This window comes from Stereum hirsutum, assembly GCF_000264905.1.
Source record: "Stereum hirsutum FP-91666 SS1 unplaced genomic scaffold STEHIscaffold_3, whole genome shotgun sequence".
Taxonomy (NCBI): Eukaryota; Fungi; Basidiomycota; class Agaricomycetes; order Russulales; family Stereaceae; genus Stereum; species Stereum hirsutum.
The window spans coordinates 48,050-71,605 of NW_006763133.1; the positions used below are offsets into that span (position 1 = coordinate 48,050).

A 23,556-nucleotide genomic window follows, 5' to 3' on the forward strand; every position below is an offset into this window, starting at 1 on the left:
GAGTTTGCGACTGAACACGTCTCATACTCAGGCACTATGCAGGTTATGTGAGAGCATACGAACACCGGCACATACAGTAAACCGACACCCAGAGACATTACATCAACATCATAACCAAGATACAGCGTGACACATTACATATTACAACGCCTAAACGTACATATACACGCAGCCGAAAAGCATACATCAAGAAAATACAGACGCATAAGTTCACCATTCCAGGTCGATATACCCTGAGACGGACCACATACTCGTACAAAGACTACACACCAGCAGTACCACCCACCATCGACAGCACGTACCAAAAAATTAGACTCGAAAGACTGCAGCTATCTCACCGACGAGATCAGTACTCCACCATCGGGATGACCTTGCCTACATTTCGGGAGCAAACCACATCAGTACCCAGAGCCAAGGAGCAAGCGCGAAGGAGTAGGGAGTAGGAGACATGGCACGAAGCTGAGTAGATACTCACCGACTTTATAATGCGCCGCCCTCTTCCTTCCTCTCCCGAGCAGCGCCACATCGTAACTATCAAAGAACGAGTACCCCGCTACCCATCCCGTCCAAAAAAACCCCCCATCAGTCTCCAAATCCAACAACGAGATGCAAGAGAGTAATAGGGAGAGAACACTAACGCATGTTATCCACCCCATCGTCCTCCCCGTCCTCTCCCTCCTTCAACACCCCATGGATCGGCCTCCCCGTCTTCGAGTCCCTCAATATCCCCGCATGGTCGACGAACGGCTCCGGGCGCTGATTCGCCTCTTTATGCAGCGCGATGAGGATACGCTGCATGTCGTAGAGGTAGCCCTTGAGCGTATCGAGGAACCGTCGCGTCTGCAGATGTTTCGACGAGGCACATCTATAGATGAAAATAAACAGAAATGACGCCCGTGGCACCGTGAGCATCCCGCCACACAATCCACCATACTTACAGAATGCGAAAGAGGAAGGAAGAGAGAAAAAAGACAAGAGACGTACACGCTGATCCCGTCGTCCTTTATGATATACCCAATCCCATACCCATCCGCCGCGACCGGCCCAAACCCAAACAGCCTCAACGCCGGATTGCCACAATTCGACGTACTGAGGATCGAAGTGCTCAGGAGCGCATATCCCGGATCCGTGAAGATCGCGGGCATCTTCGGCTTGCGCTTCTTCGTCTTGTTTGCGTCGGCGCCATTGTGGTTGTGGTTGGCAGGATCGGCGCTGGCGATGTAGGACGGCGAGTCGGGAGAGGTGGAGGGAGATCCGGCGGATGAATCGGTTGAGGAGAAGGCGGAGGAGGGTGGAGGATCGTCTGGAGAGGGATCGAGTGTGCCTTCGTTGATTTCGCGCTGGAGGAGACAATAGAGTGCGTAGAGGTGTCTACACGCAAGAGAGATGGTTAGGCACGTACGCAAGGCAAAACGAGGGATGAAGGACAGCATACCGATCCTGGCCAAAGCCTTGACTGCATTCCTTTGTGAGCTTGACGTGGCGTTCGCATGCCTTCCGGAGTTTCTCGACTTTCGTCGCTGGATCTGCCTCGGAGAAGAACGTCTAGCAGGGGTCGACACGTAGTCAGCAACGAAACTTATCGTGGTATTGTAACGTGCGAAACAGGACTATACCTTGACGAAATCAGCACTCTGCGGCTGCACTGTCCTGATCGCCTCCGTCCTCCCATGCAAAAACGCCTTGGTCATCGCCGGCTCATACGTACACTCGATCCGACCTACGACACACAAACACATATCAGAGCCTCACCTCTTTCCACCCTCAAAAACATATCTCTATCTCAACGAAAAGCTCACCATAGAGCCCATAATAAGCCGCCTGAAACGCCATCTGCACAAACGCATCCGGACTGAACCCATGCCCTGTAATAAAATTCTTCCCGTACCCCTTAAACTCCAACGCCTGACAATCGTTCTGACAGATCAGATCGCTCAGCCTGGTCTCCGCGAACCGGATCCCGGCTCTCAGCTCGGGCGTCAGCTTCCACTCGAGTTTCTTCGGGTTTGTGTCCCAGGTTTCGGTGGTCAGGGTGCGTTGGGGAACTGGTGGGCGGGAGGTGCCGTTGGTAGGAGCGTTAGAGCGGGGTGGGCGGTAGGATTTCGCGTGTGGGGAGAGGGAGGCGTGGAAGAGGGTGGGAGCGGAGGGGTTGATGGAGCGTGCGAGGAGCATTAGACCCTCGGTGAAGACGTCGGCGGCGAACCTAGAGGTATGTTAGTATCAAAAAGAAATTAGATCGGATAGAAGGTGGGTGAGGCAGACGAACCGAAGGACGGTATGTCCGTCTACACCCGTATGTTCGAAGTTGATACCGGCTGCTCCATCAGTCGCGACGATAATTTGCAACTAAACACATAGCATACAACGACCCAGCTCGTCAATCTGCTACTGCATCCACTATAATCGTTGACAAGAAATCAAAAACGCACCTTATCATACCACCGATTCGTACACGTCCCGACCTGCACGCCACCGCCACCCTCGAGCTTATACGTCCCACACAAGAAATTAGCGCACAGCTCAGACAATCCCTCCGGCGCGGGTCCGTCATCGAGACAGATGATGAAGCAGGCATGGTCGATGATGTGGAGACAGGAAGCGTTCGTGCGTTCGGCGGAGAGGGAGGAGCGGAGGGAGGACCAGGTTTTGCGATTCTCGGTGGTGAGAACTCCGATGGAGTTTCGGGCGACCTAGGCAGAGAGCGAGAACGGGAAAATATGTGCGTTAGCAAAGACGGAACGAAAACAGATAAAATACAAGAGAGTGAGTGCTCTGGACGATAAAAGAAAGAATGGGGAGCAGGGAAGGGATAGTCAGGAATCTTGGGACAGTACGAAGAGTATTCCTATGAAGTAAGAGAACCGAACGTAGGGAACGGGGGGGGGGGGGGGGGGTTGAGCACGTAATGAGGAGGAATGGGAGGGGAGGTAAGAAACACGAGACGTGAGGGTGGATGAGAAGGCGGTATTGAGAAATTCTAGGACGGGAAAGGGACGGTGAAAGGGAGCAGAAGAAAAGTGACGCGCAAGGAAGGGCAATTAGGGAAAGCAAAGCAGAGTAGTACACAATGATGGGAAAGTACGATGCAGGGGAGGTTCAGGAACATAGGCCTTGAGGGTCATGGAGGCGAGTACGTAAAGATGAAGGGGATAAGATAAGGAGACATTACGCAGAGAAAGAAGGAATAGGAAGGAAAGAGGAATGGAATGGCAGTACAGGACGACAAGGAAGGGCATGCGAAAGGGAGCAGGAGAAAAGTGAGGCGCAAGAAAGCGTAAAAACAGGATGGAAAGGGAGGGAATTAGCACCCCGAGATGACGGAAGGGATAGGCCGGGAAATGTTTGGATGGAAAAAGAAACGGTCGGTATCATGAGAAGATACGACGAAGGGAGAGGACAACAGCCAAGGGAGACGAAGGCAGAGGGAATAGATCGGCTGCTAAAGAAGGCGGGAGAAATGGATATAGGCTAGAGGAAGAGGGGGGCGGACGAATACATGACCGCAGGAAGAAAATCAAAGACGATTTCGTACACGGATAACAAAAAAGAGACAGAGTACACTAATAAACGGGTGAAGAAGAGAGAAATCGCGCGTACCTCAGACGTCGGCAACTTATCAGCATCAGCCACAATAGCCTGCAAGTTCCTCAATATCTCGCGCTCAGTAAGCAGCGGCCTATTCTCCTCGTCCAGAACATCGAACCAGTCTACAACGTGCACTTCAATAAGCTTTCATCAAACGCCAACGTGAAAGAAACACGCACAGAACTGTCCTCGTCTCAGGATCACGATATGTCTTGCCTCCTGCGATCCGACCATCTTGCACCCTCTCTGTACCGCACCATAAAACACAACACAACGCATTCATCCACATCAGCAACACATTTCATTTCATTTTTTCTCTCCCTATCGACACAACGTACCTCAGTCGGAATCCTCGCCGTCCCGAACAACCTATGATACTGATCCATATCGAGCGGCGTGCCACGGACGGTATCGGGACTGAGTTGACCCGTGCGTAGGTCATGGATGAAACCGAGGGAGGAGACGATGAGGGAGGCGGCGCGGGGGAGTTGAGAGCCGCGATCGGGCGTTGGGTCGTTCCTATTTGACAAAAATCAACGACGAGGTCAGTCTGTATGTACGCAACGGTTGTGCGAATGAAGTGTATATATGGTTGCGGGCCCTAATTCGAAGGACGTAGAATATATGTGTTTACATTTGTTCAAACACCAACTACGGGCCAGTGGCGAGTCACGTCACGAACTAATGGAGTTTTTTGTCCAACGAAGTACAAGTGATCATGGCGGCTGTGATGAATGGATCATACAGACCACTGCTATACTGCAGACGACCGGGTAACGTCGGATATATGCGTTGATTTTTGGCCAAAGGCCTAGTAGGGGGTCTCGTCATGAGCAGTTGGAGCTGTTCTCCAACCAAGTACAATAGGAGAAACAAAGTGCGATGTTTGGACCATCCAGACCATTACTAGACGGTATACATCGCCGTCGAATATATGCGTTGAATATGGTCAAAGGCCAAATACGGGTCAGTGGCGAGTCCTGTCATGAAGGAGCTTGTGCCCGACCAGGTACAAGCGATGAAAGTGGTCGCGACGACCGGACTGTCTAAACCATTGCTAGACGGTAGCCTTCAAAGTACTGTCAAATATATGCGTTGACATTTGGTCACAAGCCAGATAGGGGCCAGTGGCGAGTCCCACTATGAATGCATATAGCTCCTCCCAGCACTGCGTCTCTCCGAGATGTTCACTCACTGGAGTAGCTGGAGCTGGAACAAGATACTTGGGCGACGTCAGACGGCCAGTGTCGAATGACCAACCGTATAGGGCAAGCCCATGACAGAATAGGAAGCTGCAGGATAAGCGCCGAAGCGGGGAGCGACGAAGGCGAAGATATTCCCGCATCCGGACAATATGAGAGAGCCCATAGAATCACAAGGAGCCTGGGCTGAGAAGAGGTTGCATGGTTCGGACCCGAGAGTATGACGCGTCGAGAGCTCGCACCTGAAAGAGAGAATATGGGACTCACTCGAGGACGAAAAACGGGTTGAGGGCGAGAACAACCGGGTCGGAGTGGGACAGGTACGACTCGTACCTGCAACATCGTTCAATACGGATATCCCATACAAACGTCAAGAACAGAGAACGCACCAAAACTCCTCGATATAGCTTCACAGCACAACGCACACAAGTCAGCACTCATCAATAAATTCACGCTAAAACCGTACAAAAAGCGCTGACCTATCCCTCCCCTCTGCCCACTTGATCAACTTCTCCTGCATCTCCGGGCCCTCCCCATTCAAAAACTGCTCGACCGCCCTCTTCGTCTTCTTATGTTCCTTCTCATCCTGCAGTGCCTCGAGCGCGGTCAGGTACCGTCTGCATGTATCTTCGAGAGGTGGGATGGGGAGCTTCGGGAGCTGGGACTGGTGTGCGAATGTGCGGGACGTGGGAGGGTCGGATTCGAACTTGGTAGTCGGGGCCGTGGACATCGTCGTCGAAGTCGTGGGTCCGTGCGGGGAAGGTTGTGGTATGAATAGACTGGACAAGCCTAGGCGGAGCTGGATGCTGTTTGGAGGTGGGAGCAGGGCGTGTGCTGTTCGAAGTCTTCGAAGTCAGGGATGTGAAGAAGAAGGAGAAGACCTGAAGGAGGAACGCAGAATGCGGGGTATTTGGGTTTGCGAGCTCGCTCGAGACAGGAGAGGACAGGAGGCTGAGGGGTGATTGCGGGGCTCCGCAACGCCTGCTCGACGCTTTGGGACAGTTCCATCTGTCAAAAATAGGGTGGCGGACCGAACCTAGGTTTGGTACCCAAAACGTTTTGTACCGGGTAAGTTACCGGTTTGGAACCAGTAACTTACTGACCCCTCAGAGGAGGGTAGGTTAGGTACCCAAAGGTCACGTGTTGCCACAAGGTCACCACCTCACCAAGGTGTGTCAAATAAATCACTGTCAAAGTAATTTGTGGGCCCAGGCAGGTAGCACAACGTATAGTTCTGTTTCGCAGCAGTTTGCAGCGAATTGAACCCGAGGAGGATTGGTAGCGGATATTTCGGAAATTGCCGAGCTCTGCCTTCCCTTGACTTTTGTGTGGCACTTAGTCAGAATATCATGAGAATATTTATCAAATGCTAGCCATACAGATATTGTCGCGGTAGTTCTGATCACTACCAGTATCCACAGCTCTTTCTTACAACAGTAATGTGCATGACACAAAGGGTAGGCACCCCCAGGCAAAGTCTACTGTGACACCACACACCCACTGTGCAGGAGACGTCGCGCTGTGCGCGAGAAAATCTGGGCATAAAATAATATTTTGCTGCACGTGAGGTTACTTTCCGAGTACCTTACCTGGTAAGTTACCGCCCCCTCCGACCCGGCATGGTAAGTTACCTGGTACCTAACCGTCAGGGAGGTTTGGTCCGCCACCCTAGTCAAAAAGGCAATGCAGAGAGGTCACTCGTCCGACTGGTGCTGGACCTCGTGAGCAGAATGAAGTCGGAATGGGGATAGGGGCGGTTTGCTATTGGCTCAGTCCGGATTGGGTGGCGTCTCTTTCAACTCCGGAATATTCCGCTAGCCTCTCTCCGAGAGTCCGAATGGTGCAACAAAGACGATTTCGCGCTTCCGTCATCTCCAAGTCTAGCTCCCCTTCTAAGAGCACGGATCAATAACGGGGTAGCTGGCATACAGTCGTCACCTCTAGCTCGGTATATGTTGGAAACCTCCGCTTACGTCTGTAGCCGCCGCTAGGCATTTGGTCTTGGATATTTTCGTTCCTGTGATCTAGTTAGAGGGATTTCTGAGAGTATCATTCTGGGCTGGAGTACTGGTACTCTTTGCTCTTATCTTGTTGTGACAATAGGACTCGAAACCGGGAGACCCTGGGAAACCCTGAATCAGATGTCATGAGGCGCCGAGAGTGACAACGATCGATGGGTTCACGATGGGACAGCATATTCTCACTCTTGCATGTCTACCTCTACGACTCTGGCCTACATCTCTACGAGTACGACTTTAGAACGACGCGATTGACAGACGGTTGACCTCCACTTTTGTATCCGTTATTATATCTCCTCGGAGTCGCAGACAACCAATGTCTTCGTGAGTTGTCTCCTGTTTCGTTCTCCCCAGTACTTCGCCTGCAACTCCTCCTCTTGACTCCCTCCTAAGCCTAACACTCGCCTACCCAAACCCCGCAGACCTCATATTCGACCATCTCCCACTCTCACTCCATCACCTCTCACTCACCGACTGCCCCCGCCATTACCTCCTTCTCGACACCTCGAATCCGCTCCACGAATACAGCTACGACTCGCCCATCCTCACTTCGTCCGAGTTGGGAGGAATCGTTCGGCGTTATAATACGCCTGACCTTGAGAGCCTCGAGGTCGTGTATCGGGCGGATGCGGCAGAGGTGGAGACTTTGGGAATGATTGCGCGCAGGTCTTCGGGGTTGAAGACACTTAAGATGTTTCGCTACGTCGACTCCGCAGACGATCCTGTGGACGATGTGAGCATCCATTTCATGCTCTATCATCACTCTGAGTCTGATTCCGATATCAACTATCCCTCTCTTCTTTCAACCAGAGTCTCTTCGCCTCAGCGCTTTCTCCACTCCAACACCTCCGTCACCTCTATATCCACCTAAACCCTCCAGAGACCCCCCAATTCCGACCCGGACAGAGCGGCGATCGACGCCGAATCGCTCTCGCCGCCTTTCGAAAAGCTCTGCAAGACACCGCGAATATGTTCGCAGGTGCGTTCGCGAGCTCCTGCCTCGAGGTGATTTTTTTGCTTGAGCGGTTTTATGGGGAGACGAGGTGGTCGCGGTGGAGGGAGATACGTAGCGGAGACGAGAATGGGAAGGAGGATGGGAAGGAACATGCGTATTGTGAGCGTGTTGACGGTTTTGAGATTCAGTGAGTGATTTATTCGATGCCTTCTATGCTGTATGCCACACCAAATTCGTTGATTGCTGACATTCTATTGATATCGTATGCAGAGAGCAGGCGGCGCCCCTGTCGATATGGAATACGGGCTTCCTTTTGCTTGTTAGTTATGTGAGCTAGATGGGACGAAGTTCGAACATAGTATATGTGCCAGTAAATCTCCCCTCCTGGCAGTGACGCGACATCATCTCGCTGCTTCGGATGTCGTACTATACGAACAGTACCCAACCAAACCAACCAACCCCCGTGTATATCTCACAGACGACTCGGCCATCACTGTGGAAGACGGATAGCGTGAAATTCAGCCGAAGTGAGGGTAAATTTCATGTTTCACCCAATTTTCGGTGGCAGCCGCTGGGTCTGCAGATCGTCTTGTCGAAATTCACCTAAACTTTGGGGGGAACAACGAACCTCTCAAATATCAAAACAAAAATCAGATTCAAATATCTGAGAGCAAGGTGTACTATGTAGGCACTCGGCCAACTTCGAAACCGTATGAGACTATGTTGGGTGCGGTGAATCGAGATGAAGAGGCCTCATTTCACAAATAATATGAACAAGACATACACTGGTGGCGATGTCAAAGATGGCGACGCCGAACGTTCAATTTTTCTCATTATATCTCTTTAAAATGAACCAGTCGTCTTCCCCGATGTCATCAAAAGAACGTTCAATCTGTTGTGCGTAAGAAAAACAAACCTAGCAACGACAAGATATAGCGCTACGTACCCAGTCAGCGAGAATCCCGGAGATCTTATTGGCCGACTCCTCGTCAATCGCTGCTTTATTCCTCTCCAACCGAATGGCTTGGGAGAAGTAGTAACTTCCGCCAGGGCATTCCGGATTGTTGGCGACGATGACGAAAATCCAAAACTGTCCGTTTGTCAGTGCCCCGCGAAGATGGGTCCGTCTATATAGATCATTAATGAGGAGACAAATGACGGATGGTTAAAAGTCGCATACGTCAAAGACTTGGCACAGGTTATCATGTCTGCAACTGCCTGGGGCATGTGGTCCATTAAGAAAGACGAATGAACCTTGGCCTCCACAACGAAGAAGCCGGGTCCCGAGTTCTTGAGATATGGCATACTTCGCGGATAACGATAATTCTCTATCCCATAGTCAGCAGATATCACTGAAACAGAAAAGGACAAATAGGAGCACACCAATTTCGTCTTGCCCGACGAGGAGTACCAAGTAGTCGAGAGTACCACCGAGCGTGTGTTGAGATGACTCAGTCGCAGACATATTTTCATTGAGGACAGTATATTCGAGGTTTAAAAATAAATGTTTGCTTTTGTCGACCATAGCGGTGGCGCGATACATAAAGACATCGATCCAGAGGCGTGCGGACGCTTCAGTCTGTCCATAAAGGAGCGAAGCCATGAGTTGATGAGGAATATGTACTAGATCAGAGGACGCACGGATAGAATCGTATGGTCTTCAAGAAGCTGAAGCAGAGAGTGCATAGTCGTCGATGACATGAATTTGTCTGCACCTAGGAGCTTTGATTGCTCGACCCGTCCCGAAATATCATTTCTGAGTGAAAGCTCGCCGGCCGGGTGGTTCAATAGTTCCGTGTTGACAGTGGAGAAGGGGGTGTGCTGTCGAGCAGGTGAGACGAGAGCAGGAACCCGTACAGTGCCAAAGACTACCTTCGGTGTGTTCAACTTTGCCTGTACCTTCTCTAGGACTCTCTCCAAGTCATGTTGAAGATCGTCGTCGTCGTCTGGCAGGTCGGCGACTCCACTCCGGATCTTCTGGATATACTCGTACATCATAGACAGTTTGAACGAGGTGAGACCAGAGACTTTTTTTCGCTTCCGAGAAGAGAGCTCGGGCGCCGGTTGGGCTGGAGAGGTAGACATGGTGAATGGGGAAGAATGGGGAAGAGTCGCCAAACAACTCTCAAGATATTCACCCAAATTCGGCGACGCGCGAAGACACCCGTGGCAGTGCCACGCCACACCAATTCCATGTGCGGCGTCTCTCTCCGCCCACTAGAAGCAATCCAGACTAAGACTCAAAGCCTGAAAGCTTGTGAGCTTCTTTCGAGCTCATAACATACAGCCAGTATCCCGGGCCCTTGGAAACTGCAAAGCAAGTGTTTCACAGTAGACGCAAAAATTCTGAGTTCATCAGAAGTAGTTACAGTATGGCACACATTCGACGCATACGATGGCGACGCATACGATGAACACGCGTACGAGTACAAGTACAGAAAGGGAAAGGCTAGTATGGCTACATGATACATTTATGGCATGCAATACTATACAGGTTGCGTGAATACACCAAGAGAAACCAGTCATGGACAAGCGGACGGAAAGACACCAGCAGGGAGCAGAAACTTGCGAGGGACTAACGATAAACAAACCATACGAAGCATCCCTTCACTCAAATATTGGATGCCCTACTCTGCTACCCCTCCTTACCCTCCTCCTCCTCCCTCTTATGATACACCAACCCCTGGAACGTCCTCAGAGCCTTCAACCCTTCTCTTGCCCCCTCCTTCGCGACCTGAACCACACGCCTGCTCCATCCCACTCTCCACCGCATCACCCTCCGCCACATCCACATTGAGAGTCCTGATCGCCGTCTGAATCTGCTCCTTCAGCACCGCCGCGGGCCCATTCCTCAGCCTCACATTCAAACTGTCCATTGTGTGATGTATGTACGTTCACACACCAACCCTTCCTCATGCATGTCCTCGGGCCATGACCTATCTCGAACGACGTTCATACACTCCGCAGATAGGGTATACGAACGCCTTGCATTCTATCTGACAAACAGGAAACCACCTACAACAACTGTGCGTCCGACTCTGACCAAGTCAGTTTTTCACCGCCTCTACTCTTCTCTCCTATTCTCAGTACCACACCTCGCACCGAAATACCGAACCACATCACCAAACCAACCACTCCCCATACATATTCGGCCGCTCACCCCTCACATACGCCTCGAACGTCCTCTTCAACACCGTCGACCAATCCAAATCTCGCCTATCATGCGAAACCTTCTCGACCGGCGGGAGTCCCGGTGCATTCGCGACCGGGTCGTCGTCATCGTCAGACGTGGATGGGTTACTGGCGACGGTGTTGGGGAAAGTGGCAGTGGTGGCGGTGGCGGCGTCTGGGCGAAGAGCAAGTTGCATCGCTCGGACCCGGCAATATGACGCGTCGAGAGCTCGAACATGAAGCGAGAAAAGATGGGACTCACTCGAGGACAAAGAACAGGTTGAGGGCGAGGACGACCGGGTCCGAGTGGGATAGGTACGACTCGTACCTACAGCATCATTCAGCAATGTATCTCATAGACACACCGTGAACAAAGAACGCACCAGAACTCCTCGATGTAGCTTCACATCCCAACACACACACACACACACCAGTCAGCACGCATCAATAAACGATATACCCGCACAAAACGCTCACCTATCCCTCCCCTCCGCCCACTTGATCAACTTCTCCTGCATCTCCGGGCCCTCCCCGTTCAAAAACTGCTCCACCGCCCTCTTCGTCTTCTTATGTTCCTTCTCATCCTGCAGCGCCTCGAGCGCGGTCAGGTACCGTCTGCACGTATCCTCGAGCGGAGGGATGGGAAGCTTCGGGAGTTTGGATTGGTGTGCGAAGGTGCGGGACGTGGGAGGGTCGGATTCGAACTTGGTAGTCGGGGCCGTGGACATCGTCGTCGAAGTCGTGGGTCCGTGCGGGGAAGGTTGTGGTATGAATAGACTGGACAAGCCTAGGCGGAACTGGATGCTGTTTGGAGGTGTGAGCAGGGCGTGTACTGTTCGAAGACTTCGAAGTCACGAATGTGAAGAAGGGGAAGACTCGACGGAGGAACAGAATGCAGAATGCGGGGTATTTGGGTTTGCGAGCTCGCGGGTGATTGCGGGGCTCCGCAACGCCTGCTCGACGCTTTGGGACAGTTCCATCTGTCAAAAAGGCAATGCAGAGAGGTCACTCGTCCGACCGGTGCTGGACCTCGTGAGCAGAATCAAGTCGGAATGGGGATAGGCGCGGCTTGCTATTGGCTCAGTCCGGATTGGGCTGGGATTGGGTGGCGTCTCTTTCAGCTCCGGACTATTCCGACTAGCCTCTCTTCCGTAGCCGTCGCTGGCCCTTTGGTCGGTATCCTCATTTCTGTGAATTGGTTGGAGGGATTTCTGAAAGTATTCTTCTGTGCTGAAGTACTGTTACTCTTCGACTGTATCTTTCTGTGACGATAGGTCTCGGAATTCGCCGGAAACCCCGAATCAGATGCCACGAGTTGTAACGATCGATGAACAGCATGTTCACACTCTTGCATTTCTACCTCTACGATACTGACCTGCATCTCTACGAGTACGCCTTGAAAGCGACGCGATTGAAAGACGATCGACCTCCACCTTTCCGTCCGTCTTGACCATATCTTCTCGCACCTGCAGACAATCACATTAGCAATGCCTTCGTGAGTTGTCCACTATCCTGTATCAATTACCGTTCCTCACTCTCAAGGGCAGGACACTCAAACTTGATGACCTCGATGATGATTGTATCGGTCTCGTGGTGGACGAGCTGAGGTACCAGTACGAGCGCCATAATTCGGAATCACTTCGCTCGTTCTCTGTCGTATGCCGGCGCATTCGCGAGATCACATCCCCAGCCCTGTTCGCCCAGTGCTCAGCACCCCTGGACGTCGATGTCCGCGGCTTCATTCCAAACACGCTTTGGAAATATATCCGGTATGAACTTAGAAATTTTGCCATTACTTTGATTGATTCGTGTATACAGTGTTTTGTCACTTACTGGACACCAAGGACGAAGCGGTCCATACTTAAGAACCGACCATCTCGAAAGGGCGATGCCATACTTCGAGGTTCTGGAATCCGTGAGGTTCTTGAATAGCTTGGGAAGTACGATTATCCTTGTCATCCCTGCCGTGCTGGCCGCTCCTCGCCTACGAGCATTACACGTTATCAACCAAGTGGCAGACTCCGAACCAAGTCTGTCTGATAGCCTCCAATCTTCTACGATTCCCCAGATTCCTACCTCTGTCGTAGAGTTAATATGGACTAGGAGCCAATGGATTTATATGAGCGACGCCCAAATATCTGATGAGGCAGCTCTAATACGTTCATTCTCCCTTCCTCTTAGACTTTCACTCCAAGTACTAAGTCTTCCCCTCGAGTCGACTCCAATTCCCGAGCTTTCCACACTCATCTGGCCCAATCTCACCGATTTCTCGCTCACCGCCAATCGACCATCACCGACCATACCGCTAGCCATAGACTTTCATTCCGTCGTTAGCAACATGCCCCGCCTTACCTCCTTGAGTCTGATGCTACCCCAATCACGGTCAACCTCGAGATCAACCGTCGTTTTCCCCAATAACCCGACCACGATATCTCCTCTCGAACATCTCCGGAGCCTGGCGCTAGCCTACCCAAACCCGGAAGACCTTATATTCAACCATCTTCCAGCATCGTTATGGCACCTATCGCTAACGGACTGCCCCCGACATTACCTCTCGTTGGACCCTCCGAGTCGTCTCAGAAAATACGCTTACTCTGCGCCCATCATCACTTCGTCCGAGCTCCGGGAAATCATTGATCGCTGCAACACTCCGGCTCTTAAGACCCTCGAAGTCGTCTACGAGGCGGACACATCGGAGGGGGAAACGTTGGACTTGATCGCCCGCAAGTTTTCGCAACTTCATACACTCAAGTTATTCCGCTACACATCATCTGCGGACGATCCCGTAGACGCCGTGAGTACACTATTCACTATATGCCACCGACCACTCTGATCCTGATCTTCACTGTCCCTTCTTTTTTTCGGCTAGACGGTCGTTGCATCAGCGCTTTCTCCGCTCAAACAACTTCGTCACATATACGTCCACCTCAACAACCCGAGAGCTCCGTATTCCTACCCCAAACAGCCCGCGGAGGAACAATGGGCCGTCACGAGATTCTGGGACGGCCTTCAACACACCGCGGACGTTTTCGCGAATGCATTCGCACCTCATCTCAGGCTGGAGACGATACACCTGCTCGAGCGCTACTATTGGTCGACGCATTGGACGAGATGGAGTGTAAGGTATGGGGATGGGGATGGGGGAGACGGCGGTGTCAATGGTGGGTCCGGGATCGGGAAGGAAGCGTATTGTGTGCGCGTTCGCGATTATAAAATCCCGTGAGTTATGTTTGTTGCCATCTTCTTCCGTCGCTACGCTGCTTTGCCGAGAGCTGAAGGACTCGATATTGCAGAGAACAAGTAGAACCGAGACCAAGACCTAGATGAATTGCAAGGCAGGACCGTTCCTGTTTCTGCGTGGTTTGGCTGCCTTTGTCGTGGTGGTACGTTTGTAGATGACGCCGAAAGATAGAGTTGAATTGAACTTAAGTTCTGATCAGTGCTGCACGGGTACTCTTGCTATATGCCTGTTGCATAGCCGCCCTCGCTGGATATATATACATGTATCGTGCGATGTGTGATTCTCCTTGCATTCGACAGTCAATTTGGGCTGGAATAATATTTTAGATGACGTTGCCCAGTCTGTCCTCAACGCTCTTGTATCTTGTCCTTGCTCGTACGTTCGCATGTGCGATCAATTGCTTCCTTGTTATGGTATAGCATGCGCACAGGGCAAGTAACTTGCCAAGTAGAAAATGACCATTCCCGTTTAGCAGAATTCGTTTTCATAGGTTCTTTTCTACATGAGTTTACAGGAATTGATGTATTTTTAATATGCTGTGAGGACGAACTACGGACGAGTACTGGATTTCGGTATGTCTCAGCCATTTTGGTTGAGATGTGCGCCAATTGGCTGGTCCAGTGGGTGGCGCATGTGCCACTTCGGCTTCGGATGACTCCGGACAGACTCTTCCTGAACCAAGTTGCAACTTGAACTTGAAGGGGGCCAATTTCTTTCTTTACTGGGTCTTACCAGCTCTAGCTTCCCTTCCAAGGGCACGTTTCGAGAACGTCATAACTGGGAGACTGTACTCTTCACCACCACCTCCCCTCCTAAGAGGTTGCAGATGACCGTGTCGCCAAAGTCTTCGTCAGTTCAAGTCGTCGTAGGTTTAGAGTCTATGTCGATGACTAACCCGCACCCCAAGTCCTAATAGCAGGTCACTTAAGCTCGAAGACCTCAACGACGACTGTCTTCGTCTTGTGGTGGACGAATTACGGCATTATCGAGAACACTATAAACAAAAATCGCTTCACTCTTTCTCTACCGTATGCAGGCGCATTCGTCAAATTACATCTCCAGTCATCTTCGTCCGATGTTCAGCTCCCCTGGATATCAATATCCGTGGCTTCATCGCCGAGACACTATGGAAATTCATCCGGAACGAGTCTCGAAATATTCTTACAGCATTATCTCAAGAGCCTATGCAGTGTGCTGTCGTTCACTGGAGAACGCTCAGCGGATACTGTAGAATTGAGTGTCGAACACATTGAAAAGGCCATGCCATCCTTCGAGGTTCTCGAAACCGTTCGATTTCATGAGATCTTCGGAAGCTCAATCGTTCTCGCCATCCCCGCCGTGCTAGCCGCTCCTCACCTACGAGCACTCCACGTCATTGACCAGTGCCCTACATTGAACCGAATCTCAAAGACGAGGACTTGGCATCAGATCTTCCCCCCGACCAGATTCCATCGTCGATCGTCGAGCTGAGGTGGTGCAGAGACCAGTGGAGTTTTGCGACGGAAGCTCAGATATCGGACGAGGCGGCTTTGATACGCGCACTTGCCCTTCCTCTCAGACTTGCACTACAGATCCTAAGTGTTCCCATCGAGTCTGCTCCTATCCACGAGCTGTCCACACTCATCTGGCCACAACTTACTGATCTGTCGTTCACCGCGAACACGCCATCCTCAGCAACGACATCCTCCATTGACTTTTCATCCATCCTCGATAGCATGCCTCGTCTTTTGAATCTCAGCGTGTTGCTCCACAGTCCTCATCGTTCCCTCGTTCGACCATCCTTCTCCCCATTACTTCGACTGCAACTCCTCCTCTTGAGTCCCTCCGAAGCCTAACACTAGCCTACCCAAACCCCGCAGACCTCATATTCGACCATCTCCCACCCTCACTCCATCACCTCTCACTGACCGACTGCCCCCGCCATTACCTCCTTCTCGACACCTCGAATCCGCTCTACGAATACAGCTACGACTCGCCCATCCTCACTTCGTCCGAGTTGGGAGGAATCGTTCGGCGCTGCGATACGCCTGACCTTGAGAGCCTCGAGGTCGTGTATCGGGCGGATGCGGCAGAGGTGAAGACTTTGGGAATGATTGCACGCAGGTTTTCGGGGTTGAGGAAACTTGAGATCTTTCGCTACGTCGACTCCGCGGACGATCCTGTGGACGCTGTGAGCATCCATTCCATGCCCTATCATCACTCTGAATCTGATTCCGATATTTCTTTCAACCAGAGTCTCCTCGCCTCAGCTCTTTCTCCACTCCAATACCTCCGTCACTTCTACATCCACGTAAACCCTCACGAGACCCCCCAATTCCGATCCGGACAGACCGGCGAGGAACGACGAATCGCTCTCGCCGCCTTTCGAAAAGCTCTGCAAGACACCGCGAATATGTTCGCAGGTGCGTTCGCGGGATCCCGCATCGAGGTGATTTTTTTGCTTGAGCGGTTTTACGGGGAGACGAGGTGGTCGGGGTGGAGGGTGATACGTAAGAATAGTGGAGATGGGGATGAGGATGAGGATGTAAACGGGAAGCAACGCGCCTATTGTGAACGTGTCGATGATTTTGAGATTCAGTAAGTAATATGTTCGATATCGTCTATGCTGTATGCCACGCCGAGTTCGTCGATTGCTGACATTGATATTGTACGCAGAGAACAGGCGACGCCGGTCCCGATATGGAATACGGGCTTTACGGGCATTTTGCTCACTTAGGTGTATATATTTCTTCTTTAACTTGTTGGTTGTGTGAGCTAAATGGGACGAAATTCGAGCATGGCACATGTTCCAGTGAATCCTCGCTCCTGTCAGTGGCGCGACATCATCTCGCTGCTTCAGACGTCGTACAATACGAACATTACCTCACCAATCAAACCAACCCCCAAGCATATGTCACAGAGTCGGTCGTACTCTTCGACGGAGAGAACGTTCAGCTTGGAAAAAACGTGCCTCATGATCTACCCAGTACAGAACATGCACAAACTGGTGAATTGGCATGGTACTTTGGACTTATTGACCATCGAAATCACAAGGCTAAGCTCAGTAACACTCCATGTAATATTGCCCCTCGAGCCTCTGACATGTGTCGTATATCAGAGGTCCTCTCTATCACAGTACTCTGACAGCACAATTATACGCATACGAAGGTAGCAAGGGAAACGAACGAGATATACATAACAGTGTCTATTTTGCCACGAATCCGAACAGCAACGTCCTACGACTGTCAATGTGGGTAGAGAATCACAACTATCGCTCTACTCATGCTCGGATCTCGCAGCTCCTTCGTATATCTACGCGTAACCGTAAATATTTCACTATTTCATGACAGGGAAATAGGGGAGAGTACTGACAACTGGCACAAGAGTAGTCGAAAAGACACCGAGATGTGCGGTCATATAAGCCACTCATCTATCCAGTGTGATAGTGGACATAGCGCCGAGCAGCCTACGATATCGGTCAAGAGTTGGCACAACACTGATAATCTGAAATGAATGGACCGAGAAAACCTTTCATTTGTGATCTATTGGATAGGAATCGAATTTATGTACGAAGTATCTACATGCACGATGGAAACACCGTGGGATCGGATCAAGAGTGAAGAAATTATGCGCAGCTCGGCTGCAACTCACGAAATCGTCGCCGGACATTCATCAGAGACAAACTGACGCAGGGGTGTGAACCATGAAATTAATGCGACAGACGAATGGACTATGGCGCATAGTTGAAGAAACAACGAACATATACATCAGCCATACTTGTGCTGGCAAGGAGGATCAAGAAAAACTACGAGATTTGTCAAGGAACAGTGGTTGGAGGACCATTGAAAGAAATGAGGTTTCTCTGATCTGCATGTATATACGTAGAAAAATCAGAAAATGTTCTGGCAGATATCATTCAGAGCAGAAAGTGCTCACGGGAGTGAATTGGCGATACAGTTTCAAGGCATTTCCTCCATATTCGAGGCTCCCAAAATGGTTCCGGTCTCTCTCTGCATAGGCACCATCTCAATCTCCTCATCATCTTCTCCTCCATACACCTATTCATAATCGATATCACTGTATTTGATAAGGAAAGGCGGAGCGTACTTACAACAGGAACAAGAGTGGTCAAAGGGTCCCGTATGCCACTGAGCTCTGAGTCGTTACGAGCAGCTCCGTTCTCGTCATCGTTGTCATCCAAAAATTCGTCCCATTGGTCATAGTCCAAGGGCTCTCCGATGTTACCGAGAAGGCGATGCGGACGATTCTGAGCGAAAAAAGGAGCAGGGAGTGAAGCACTGTTGGAGGATAGTCCGTAGCGTGGATTTTGGAAGCTTCGGAGGTTGAGGAATAAGTGATTGACTAAGAGATTTGGCAATCTGTTCAACAGAACGCAGTGAGCATTCATTTAGATATAAGAAACAGAAAAATGTCATTACACAGCAGAAAATGCGGCTAATATGTCATTGATAGATGTTGCGGTCAACTGTGCAGAGCAAGGAAAATGATGTGGCAGCGGTATATGAGATTGCAATATGCTTGCGCTGAGATTCATGACTCACGCTTGAATCAAAAATAGTAGCCTATGAACGAAGTATTAGTTTCCGCCGTCTTCCATTCTCTGTGCGCAGACTCACAATACTTAGAGAACCATTCGCAGCCACCACCAAGAATATGCCACTGCCAAGTGAACGTCAAAATGGGGTATATTTGAATGGTGAAGAGATTTCTACATGTAATACACAATTCCTGTGTTTCAAAAGCCCACAAGTGAGTCCGCTGGGACGAAGAAGCTTTTGTATGAGCACGCACCGTCACGCAATATTATCTGAGAGATACTACTCTGTTTGAGTCTACGCATCTCCCAGAGGTGCGAATACAGTCTTCTGAGTGTCAACAGGAGCATGATTGTGTCGAATGTGAGGGGTAAAGCCAGTCCTGTTAGAATATTAAAGGCTGCGGTTGTGGTGAGATTTGGGTCACTGATCCGATTACGATTCTCGCTCACTGTCACGATTGATAGTCACATTAGTGGTCATCACAATAGATGTTTCTGAATGATGCTGTATTTTATACAAAACATACCTGTTAATGTCTAAGGGATTCTCAAATCCACATCGAGACATCCTTGCAAATATTGAACCTGTGGTAGAGGAAGGAATTTGGACCACTGTTTCCTGTGGAAAATATTAGCATTCTGTCGTAGTGCACCGAGAAATCCGACTTCACATAAACGTCGAGGGCCGACCTGGTGAGGATCAATGCGGCAGCCATGAACAACACATGGCGACTCTGGTTGTATATGCTATATACGCGAAGAGCAATCAACGCTGTGAGAGTGGTCGAGTGGGTCAGCAAACAAGCCCATTTTTTATAGTTCCTGACTGATCATATTGCCGTACAGCTTGTGCTGGCCACTGTGAATATCGTTAATATATCGTATATGTAGACGGTAATCCGGCAACTAGATGACAGGATAAATACGTATTCTCATGGTGCATTGTGAAGGATTTGACACTGGACTCACGAGCCATCGTTGGAGGTTCCAGGCATTGTGGTGTACATCTCCAGTATCTGCGACACGAGGAAGCCGTACCGATTGATTATGAATAGAATAGAGGTTCCTGATCGTGTTTTCCTCGACCAAAGAACAGCAATTTCGGCCGGAAATGTTTGAATATAGTCATGAACCCATACCACTGGTTGTTTGAAATTCGGGTCAGTGCGTGAATTACACGAGAAACTTTGAGCAGGGTCTTTTGATTTGAGTGGGTTTGTATGGGGGACGGACCAAATGCGGACAGTGTGGCATAGTTACCGATCACCCTAGAGGAGAATAAAATGCGTGTCATGTTGTGCACATCTTCTGCAAGGGTAGAGGCTGCATACCATTCTACCCACACTCTTCGTCAACGTAGCCAGATATCATGATTATCATGGAGTATGTGCGATCATCTGTAACGGATCTGAAACATGATCCCATTTTAACTTTGGCGGCACCCACGATCTACGCTACCATGCATCAACCCCTACAGTACAACACATTGGCCCAATGGGTACCGCTGATTTCGCAGAGGTGTCCTTCAGCTAAGAATGGGCTCCTCATTCTTTTGCAAACGGTGAGCTTTTCACAATCATGGCGAGGACCACTTCGGTCTTTCGATCAAATGCCTCCAGGCGAACTTGAAGCACGAGGACTCCAATGACTTGGCCAAGAAAAATAAGATGTGGTATGCTCGAGTTCAGCTATCAAAACACTTACTCTGAATTCGAGCCGTTTACTAGAGTAATATATCGTCAACTGAGGTAGCTATGAGCATCATATGCGACTGGGAACACGTTACGGGGCTGGGTTGGAGATGGTTTCGTGTATACTTAGACCAACTGCATGATCTGTAGACGATTCTCTCATCACCTCTGCTGTTCGTAAACGAACGAGAAGACTTACAGAATGCTACAGCTTGACTACGAAAGAAGAGAGGTCAAACATTATCATGTAAATAGAAGACTTAAGAAAACGATTGTGGACAAGATACATATGAAACGTACAACCAGATGCGATCATCTTCCCTATATACCGTCTCATCGATGTGTTTCACTTACACGCTCCTGTTAAGCCATCCATGTCGTAGTCCTTCAACCTCTGCCTCCTACCCCCTTTCTCACCTGAACGCCGAGACCAATTTCGGCGAAGCGTGGAGATACGATACAGGAAAGTTTAGTTTTGATGTTGGGTAATCAATCGTAGGGTACAGTCGGAGAGTGAACACGTCGAGAGAAGAACAGGAGCCTGAGAATGTAGCAAGTTGATTCCATTCGTTCCCACAATTTTGAACGCGTTCCGACAGTCTCAAAGATGGTGAGGCTGAAGAGGTTGATACTTATTGTGGCTTCCTTTTTAATTTGAGTAGTGAAAACTGGGTACGTTTACACATGAGTTGAAAGATCCATGACCAAAAGAATGATGGGCGTAGACAATGGTGGAAGTCTTCAACAACCTGAAAGTTCAACACCGGCTCGGTTTATCTTGCGCAATTGGATACTTTACTTTTTCGCGCACAAGTTCGTGTCCCGTGTCCCGTGGGGCCGTGAAGTCAACGAACTTGTGCCCCAGGACCGTCCCATACCGCCGACCCGCGATGAACATGCATATGCAAACGGGACAACACGAAAATTGCGAGAAATTCGAATATATCATATTGCGTTCACTTTGGCCCAACGGCCTCTGAAGTGGAATTGGGGGCTAAATTGTGCTGTTATGTCAACTACTTGCAAAGATCCATAGTATGTGTATGTAGCCGTAGAGCCGTATTAAGCGCGATATCCCCGAAAAGTATTGAGCCTTTCGTGAACATCGTCCCTTGTACCGACCTGCATTGCCCACGAACGGGGACACAGATTGAGTTGTGTCATACAATAGACCCAGAATTCCCGGGAAACCCCGAATCAGACGCCACGAGTGCGATGGGTTTACGGTGGGACAGCATGTTCACACTCTTGCATTTCTACCTCTTCGACTCTGGCATAACTACATCTCTACGAATACAACTTGAGAGTGACATGATCGAAGGACGAGCGACCTCCGCTTTTGCGTCGGTATATTTTCTCGAAGCTGCAGACAATCACATTAGCAATGCCTTCGTGAGTTGTCCACTACTTATCCTGTTGTAAGCCTGGGCCACCGGTGCCACAGCTTACAGCGGAATTATCCGAGTTTTCGGACTCCGCTATCGTTCGTCTTTGTCGCCTTCACTTCGCATCGTCCTCTTCTCTAGTTTACCCTGTCACACCGTTTGTACACCCGTACCCGTAGAGTCTCTACTCCAGGCAATACAGCACGGTCCTCTCAAGCTTGGACCGAACCCCTCAGTGTTGTCAGCTCCCAGCCAGGGCAGGCTTTCACCTGTGTCAGTTACCGTTCCTCACTCTCAAGGGCAGAACACTCAAACTTGATGATCTCGATGACGATTGTATTGCTCTCGTGGTGGACAAGCTGAGGGACCAGTACGAGCGCCATAACTTGAAATCATTTCGCTCGTTCTCTGTCGTATGTCGGCGCATTCGCGAGATCACATCCCCAATCATATTCGCCCAGTGCTCAGCACCCCTGGACGTCAATGTCCGCGGCTTCATTCCAGACACGCTTTGGAGATTTATTCGGTATGAATCTAAGCAACTGTCGTATCACTTTGATTGATTGGTGTATACAGTGTTCTGTCGTTTACTGGACACCAAGGACGAATCGCTCCATACTTCAGAACCGACCATCTCGAAAAGGCGATGCCATACTTCGAGATTCTGGAATCCGTGAGGTTTTTGAGCTGCTTGGGAAGTGCAATCGACTCTGTCATCCCTGCCGTGCTGGCTGCTCCTCGCCTACGAGGATTACACGTTATTAACCAAGTTGCACACTCCGAACGAAGTCTGTCAGACAGGCTTCTGTCATCCAGGCCTTCCCGGTTACAGCAAAAGTAACTTGACACATTCGCTTTTGTCTGCCACAAGTAACTTAAAGCGACTTGTGGCATAGCCAGGGACTGCGTCAAGTTACTTAAGTGAGTAAAAGTGACTTCCGTACCTAAGTAACTTACTGCTTGCTGGCGACACTTAAGCATCGTAAACGATGATTTCCGTGAACATCTACATGGTCTTACCGTTTAGGTATCATCATCGAGCTGTTTAAATCGAGCCTTTATCTTGATCTCAAAGATACTACCGTAGGAAGTGGCCCAAGGGATATCACGAGCACTAGGAGATGCCAGATATGCTATTCGACTGATACTGTCCGTCATGTACGTACAGGACATATGTTTCGTCATCTACACCGATAGATATAGATTTAGCTAATAAAATAGCGAGTTTGGTAAGTGACGATGGAGGTTAGCGAGGCTGTAGTTTTTTTCGTAGACAAGAATCAAGCGGTGGGTTCTAATGAAAATTCCCGGTCTGGGAAGACCGTGCGATGGTCAAGTGGCTACCCTGGTTTCAAAATAATAAGTCAAGCAGCAACAGACTTACAGGCATCAGCAGACAATGTATTGTGGCACCAGCTGGCGCTGGGAGGATCCAAAGCATAGGAGAAAAGGTAGTAAGGTGTTGCCAAAGAGTTAAAGCGGAGATTATCACGATAACCTACATCAATCGAAGGTGAACATCAAGTCTCGTCGACACTCATCACAGCAGTGGAGCACAGATTCCAGAATGAAGACCGACTTTTGACCAGGGACCGTGAGCAAGCCAAAGTGAACAAACTCAGTGTAAATAGAGAATTCCAAAAGTAAATTTGATGCATGTTAGAGCTATGACTGCTTATAAATTCAAAGGCGAGTGTAAATGAGGACTGTTGTGGAGGTGAAAGAGGTACGGGCATTAACGACAGCGGGGGATTACAAGTGGCGCAAGCAA

General features: G+C 50.0%; 6 protein-coding genes across 6 annotated transcripts; 2 read left to right on the forward strand and 4 right to left on the reverse strand.

Annotated features, from left to right (window-relative positions):
- Window positions 1-52: 52 nt before the first annotated feature.
- On the reverse strand, window positions 53-5,733 carry STEHIDRAFT_118680 (acyltransferase ChoActase/COT/CPT). Its single transcript, XM_007300592.1, has 15 exons — window positions 5,267-5,733; window positions 5,177-5,194; window positions 5,055-5,120; window positions 3,924-4,104; window positions 3,765-3,831; window positions 3,598-3,707; window positions 2,430-2,690; window positions 2,267-2,346; window positions 1,800-2,203; window positions 1,617-1,720; window positions 1,436-1,545; window positions 985-1,371; window positions 639-865; window positions 476-553; window positions 53-375 (listed from the first exon to the last, which is right to left on the reverse strand). Exons 1-15 carry the CDS (start codon window positions 5,515-5,517, stop codon window positions 347-349), a joined length of 2,373 nt encoding a protein of 790 aa, XP_007300654.1. The 5' UTR covers window positions 5,518-5,733; the 3' UTR covers window positions 53-346.
- Window positions 5,734-6,960: 1,227 nt separating this feature from the next.
- On the forward strand, window positions 6,961-8,097 carry STEHIDRAFT_153319 (uncharacterized protein; the record flags this gene model as incomplete). The annotated part of the gene is made up of 4 exons (XM_007300593.1): window positions 6,961-7,034; window positions 7,160-7,538; window positions 7,616-7,947; window positions 8,031-8,097. 4 exons carry the CDS (start codon window positions 6,961-6,963, stop codon window positions 8,095-8,097), a joined length of 852 nt encoding a protein of 283 aa, XP_007300655.1.
- A 483-nt stretch (window positions 8,098-8,580) lies between these two features.
- On the reverse strand, window positions 8,581-9,845 carry STEHIDRAFT_153320 (uncharacterized protein; the record flags this gene model as incomplete). The annotated part of the gene is made up of 5 exons (XM_007300594.1): window positions 8,581-8,652; window positions 8,707-8,887; window positions 8,941-9,088; window positions 9,144-9,339; window positions 9,402-9,845. 5 exons carry the CDS (start codon window positions 9,843-9,845, stop codon window positions 8,581-8,583), a joined length of 1,041 nt encoding a protein of 346 aa, XP_007300656.1.
- An 886-nt stretch (window positions 9,846-10,731) lies between these two features.
- STEHIDRAFT_118682 (CoA-dependent acyltransferase) lies at window positions 10,732-11,859 on the reverse strand. The gene is made up of 4 exons (XM_007300595.1): window positions 11,822-11,859; window positions 11,409-11,799; window positions 11,315-11,332; window positions 10,732-11,259 (listed from the first exon to the last, which is right to left on the reverse strand). The coding sequence occupies exons 2-4, from the start codon at window positions 11,657-11,659 to the stop codon at window positions 11,190-11,192; spliced, it is 339 nt and encodes a 112-aa protein (XP_007300657.1). The 5' UTR covers window positions 11,660-11,799; window positions 11,822-11,859; the 3' UTR covers window positions 10,732-11,189.
- Window positions 11,860-12,109: 250 nt separating this feature from the next.
- On the forward strand, window positions 12,110-14,366 carry STEHIDRAFT_165904 (uncharacterized protein). Its single transcript, XM_007300596.1, has 5 exons — window positions 12,110-12,426; window positions 12,479-12,700; window positions 12,750-13,725; window positions 13,801-14,150; window positions 14,225-14,366. The coding sequence occupies exons 1-5, from the start codon at window positions 12,419-12,421 to the stop codon at window positions 14,256-14,258; spliced, it is 1,590 nt and encodes a 529-aa protein (XP_007300658.1). The 5' UTR covers window positions 12,110-12,418; the 3' UTR covers window positions 14,259-14,366.
- Window positions 14,367-18,110: 3,744 nt separating this feature from the next.
- STEHIDRAFT_108192 (uncharacterized protein) lies at window positions 18,111-20,776 on the reverse strand (the record flags this gene model as incomplete). The annotated part of the gene is made up of 14 exons (XM_007300597.1): window positions 18,111-18,209; window positions 18,263-18,530; window positions 18,591-18,637; window positions 18,714-18,734; window positions 18,789-18,831; window positions 19,237-19,328; window positions 19,363-19,456; window positions 19,679-19,725; window positions 19,887-19,977; window positions 20,041-20,055; window positions 20,414-20,432; window positions 20,600-20,611; window positions 20,701-20,721; window positions 20,755-20,776. The coding sequence occupies 14 exons, from the start codon at window positions 20,774-20,776 to the stop codon at window positions 18,111-18,113; spliced, it is 891 nt and encodes a 296-aa protein (XP_007300659.1).
- Window positions 20,777-23,556: the final 2,780 nt, after the last annotated feature.

Coding starts and splice junctions, on each gene's coding strand:
- STEHIDRAFT_118680 (XM_007300592.1), bottom strand. CDS start 5,517: ATGTCCACGGCCCCGACTACCAAGTTCGAATCCGACCCTCCCACGTCC. Junction 2,691..3,597: donor ATAAGTTGCCGACGTCTGAG/GTACGCGCGATT, acceptor CTCTCTGCCTAG/GTCGCCCGAAACTCCATCGG. Junction 1,372..1,435: donor CAAGGCTTTGGCCAGGATCG/GTATGCTGTCCT, acceptor TCTTGCGTGTAG/ACACCTCTACGCACTCTATT.
- STEHIDRAFT_118682 (XM_007300595.1), bottom strand. CDS start 11,659: ATGTCCACGGCCCCGACTACCAAGTTCGAATCCGACCCTCCCACGTCC.
- STEHIDRAFT_165904 (XM_007300596.1), top strand. Junction 13,726..13,800: donor CGGACGATCCCGTAGACGCC/GTGAGTACACTA, acceptor TTTTTCGGCTAG/ACGGTCGTTGCATCAGCGCT. Junction 14,151..14,224: donor GTTCGCGATTATAAAATCCC/GTGAGTTATGTT, acceptor TCGATATTGCAG/AGAACAAGTAGAACCGAGAC.